A 3,992-nucleotide genomic window follows, 5' to 3' on the forward strand; every position below is an offset into this window, starting at 1 on the left:
TTGTGCTTGAGCGCCACCAAGTCGTGTTTTACTGTAACTTCAGCACGTGAACAAAAGCGCCAATCTCATTGGTTGGCCAGTTTTTAATGCATATTACCTTTGGTCAAACCAAAAAAACGAGGCCGAGGTGTTTTATTTTTTTAATTACGCTTTTACGCCTCGTGTTTTGCGCGTTAAATGTCGGCGATAATCACGCGTGATATTCGTCCCGGTGTGAACAAGCCTTAACAGCGTGAGTGTTTCTAACACAGCGGCTAAGGGTGTGATTGCAAATTTGACATCTTTCTCTTCTCTGACCAATGTAATCAATCTCACTATACTTTTTTCCTCATTTGTAAAGTCATAGATACATTATCATGGATTTTTGCTATTGGTGCAAATGGGCGAGAACAAATTATATTTGTTGTTGTTGTTCACCACTATAGAAGTTTGCACAGCCATGACAACCTCTGCTTCTAAAAACTGAGTTTCATTGTGTTTCACTGTGTGAATGTGTTTCAACCTCCAAAAAATGACAAAATTCAGCTTTATTACTGCAGATTTTTCACTGAAGAAATTCAACTCCTTAGTAAGGGTGAAGCAAAATAATCTATTTACAAGTGCATCATGATTCTTTATCAAAAGTGCAGAATCTGTTTACAGAAATTAATCATTACAATTTTAAATGTTATTATTTTTAAAATGAGTAGTAGATGCACCGAAAATGGTTTTGGAATCTAATTAGAATCAAATGAATTATTTTCTTCACTTAATTTATTGTGGTTCCCATGATAAGACTATACAGAGAATGGTGATAGAAAAGGAAATAAAATACATGAAGGCATATTTATTTGCACACCTTGTTTACCATGCAATATTCTCTCCCAGGTAAACAGCCCAAAGATGGAAAGAAGCCAGAGCCTTGCAAACCCATCTTGAAAGTGGAGTACAAAACTACCAGGGCAGGGTAAGGCCTCAGAGGAAGCTGAACTCAGGGTTGCATTCAGGAAGCAAACCGAGCATGATGCATTGCACACGTTGACTGTCTGGTATAGGTGCTTCTGTTTTATGGGTTTTACGGGGATGACATGATGTTTTTCAGAAGACTGACAAAATATACAGCTAATATGACAATACGTTTACTCAGGGTTGCATTCAGGAAGCAAACAGAGCATGATGCGTTGGTTTGAGACTTGTGCAACCTTGCATTGCGAGAGACTGTCTGGCATAGATGCTTCAGTTTTATGGGTTTTACGGGGATGACATGATGTTTTTCAGAAGACCGACATAAAATATACAGCTAATATGACAGTACATTTTGTATTGCTTTTAATCATTTTTTTCATTCCACTCTTTCTGGATGAAGCACTCATTTGTTTCGCTTCCGGCTTGGCTTCTCTTTGCATCATGGAAAAATGAGATTTGTTCATTTGTTTTGTTAAGGGACCCATTCATGATACTGTGTGGAGGTTTGTCATATGATACAGTGGGTAGGCGAGCCTGTCTGACTGTGATGCATGGGAAAAGCACGGCAGTGCTGGAGATGGACTACCCCATAGTGGATTTCCTTACGCTGTGTGAAACCCCATATCCAAACGGCAAGTCACTGCCCCACCTATTGCTGGATTTTCTCCCATAACGTTTACTGTATAATTAACAGTATCAAAAACATTTTTTTCACTAAATAAATAAGAATAATAAGTGGTATTTTGTTGAAATTTAAGTGTTGTTCCTTCTGTATCCCCACAGATTTCCAGGAGCCTTATGCGGTTGTTGTCCTGCTGGAGAAGGATTTGGTTGTCATTGACCTTGCACAAATTGGGTGAGTAAATGCCACACGTTATAAACACTGTCTTGGTTTGTGCAGCTGTTTTATAAAAACCTCTCTGCGCAGGTATCCGATCTTTGAGAATCCATATCCTCTGTCCATCCACGAGTCTCCAGTGACCTGCTGCGAATATTTTGCGGACTGTCCAGCTGAAGTCATTCCTGCACTTTACTCAGTGGGCTCCAGACAGAAGAGACAAGGGTTCAGTAAGAAGGTAATGTTCTGCCCTCTGCTGTTTAAGAAAATGGATAGTCCTAAAACGGCTGATCCAAATCTGTGTTTTAATGCAGGAATGGCCCATAAGTGGTGGTAACTGGGGCCAGGGAACGCTGAGTTTCTCAGAGATTATCATCACTGGGTAAGTGACCTTTCACATGCATACACTCTTTGTTGTACCGAAGCCTTTTCATGTATAATAATTGGATTAGAGAGGGAAATAGATTTTTGGTATTGCAAGGAAAAATGCTTCTCTGTTTGGCGCCAGGGCTGTTATCGTATGTTTTCTTCTGTTTTCTTTCTGAAAACAACAGGCATGCTGATGGATCGATCAAGTTTTGGGATGCCTCAGCATGTGAGTTTCTGTCTCAGAAAACATACTTTTATGTTTTATGTCACAAGTACAATCTACAGCATTATTTTTAGTTGGCCAGTTTGATTATGCTTTCAGCTACCAAGAGTGAAACACTCTCAGCTACATTTAAGACATTTTTACAGATTTTGCAGATATTTTACAGATTTCTCTCCAATTTAAATCAGAAATGGCAATTGAAGTTTGCAGATTTGCTAATCAGATCTGCTAATAATTTGTAAAAAATATTTAGCGACAACTAATAAAGATGCTGAATTTGTTCTTTTGTGTCTGTCAGTAATGCTTCAGGTTTTGTATAAGCTGAAAACAGCGAAGGTGTTTGAGAAGCCCCGCGGTAAAGAGGAGAAATCCAGCACTGAAATTGTGGATGAAGATCCGTTTGCCATCCAGATTCTGTCCTGGTGTCCAGAGAGCCGTGTGCTCTGTGTGGCTGGAGTATCGGCTCATGTTATAGTCTACAGGTTCAGCAAACAGGAAGTCACCACTGAAGTGGTTCAGGTCTGACCCATTTAAATGCATGTATATATGTGTAAATGTGCAGGATGTATGTATATATGTGCAGTGAACAAATGAACAAGATATTCGTTTAAAATGTGTAGATTTGTCTAAGGCACATTTAATTGATTTACATTCTTCATTTAACAAGTTCATTTTAAATGGTCTTGCTATGTGACAAATGCTTAATATTAATATGAGGTCCTAAAAACTGCATGGTGATTATAACGCAATTATAAAAATGATGTTTAAAGCCGTTTTAGATGGAGTTTAGTATGCACACTGCAGGATATTTCATTAAGCATGAAGTTGTTTTGACACATGTTTTCCAACAGTTAGAATACCATATGCTGCATCCACACAAATGAGTAAAGCTCTCACTTATTTATGCTTATTAATGCTAAAAACCTTGTTTTTTAATGAGGAGGTGTCACACTGTAGGACTGAATAAATAAACATGGAAGTAGCTCTACATATATTACAAATATAATTAACAGTGGGTAAAACTCTTCTTTATACTTACAAGCCTGGAGAATATCTTCCTGTCTGTGTATTAGCAATATTATATAATATTAAAGCTCCCCAAGAAATTTCTCAATTAGAAATTAATTTGGTGAGTCACTTTACAAGAGAAGTCTGTGTATATAAATGTCGAAATGTTAATATTTCATTATAACAGTTAATAACAGTGTTACCATATGCAGTTCAATCTAATGTCCCTTCTATATATTTTCTATTCCGCCAGATATTCCTTTGTCCCTTTTTTCTCTTTCTTTTCTTTTTCTTAATTTTGTACTTGTTAGGTGTCCTTCAATTGTTTCTGGGAGTTATGGAGATTTCTTTGTGTTTTTAGATTTTTGACTTATGACTACATATTACCTTGAAAAAAAAAATATAGAATTCAAATTCATATAAAATATTTTTTCAAGGTAATATGTAAATTCATTTGTAGAGTCAACCTCTAAAATCATTTCAACACCTAGAATAATTAAAAAAATGAATAATAAGATAAGGCTAATATATTGTAGCATTCTCAGACAAGGATGAGGCGTTTTGATATAAAATGGGTGTTTATTTGGGCTGTTGTCGGCCACAACCCAC

General features: G+C 36.9%; 1 protein-coding gene across 1 annotated transcript; it reads left to right on the top strand.

Moving 5' to 3' along the window:
- Positions 1-872: 872 nt before the first annotated feature.
- Positions 873-2,894, top strand: LOC107579555 (syntaxin-binding protein 5-like; the record flags this gene model as incomplete). The annotated part of the gene is made up of 7 exons (XM_016265372.1): positions 873-946; positions 1,423-1,577; positions 1,729-1,801; positions 1,874-2,021; positions 2,098-2,165; positions 2,338-2,378; positions 2,674-2,894. Coding segments are annotated over exons 2-7 (696 nt in total), but the record flags the coding sequence as incomplete, so codon positions are not given.
- Positions 2,895-3,992: the final 1,098 nt, after the last annotated feature.

The sequence above is a fragment of the Sinocyclocheilus grahami genome, unplaced genomic scaffold, assembly GCF_001515645.1.
Source record: "Sinocyclocheilus grahami isolate Dianchi unplaced genomic scaffold, SAMN03320097.WGS_v1.1 scaffold18105.1, whole genome shotgun sequence".
NCBI lineage: Eukaryota > Metazoa > Chordata > Actinopteri > Cypriniformes > Cyprinidae > Sinocyclocheilus > Sinocyclocheilus grahami.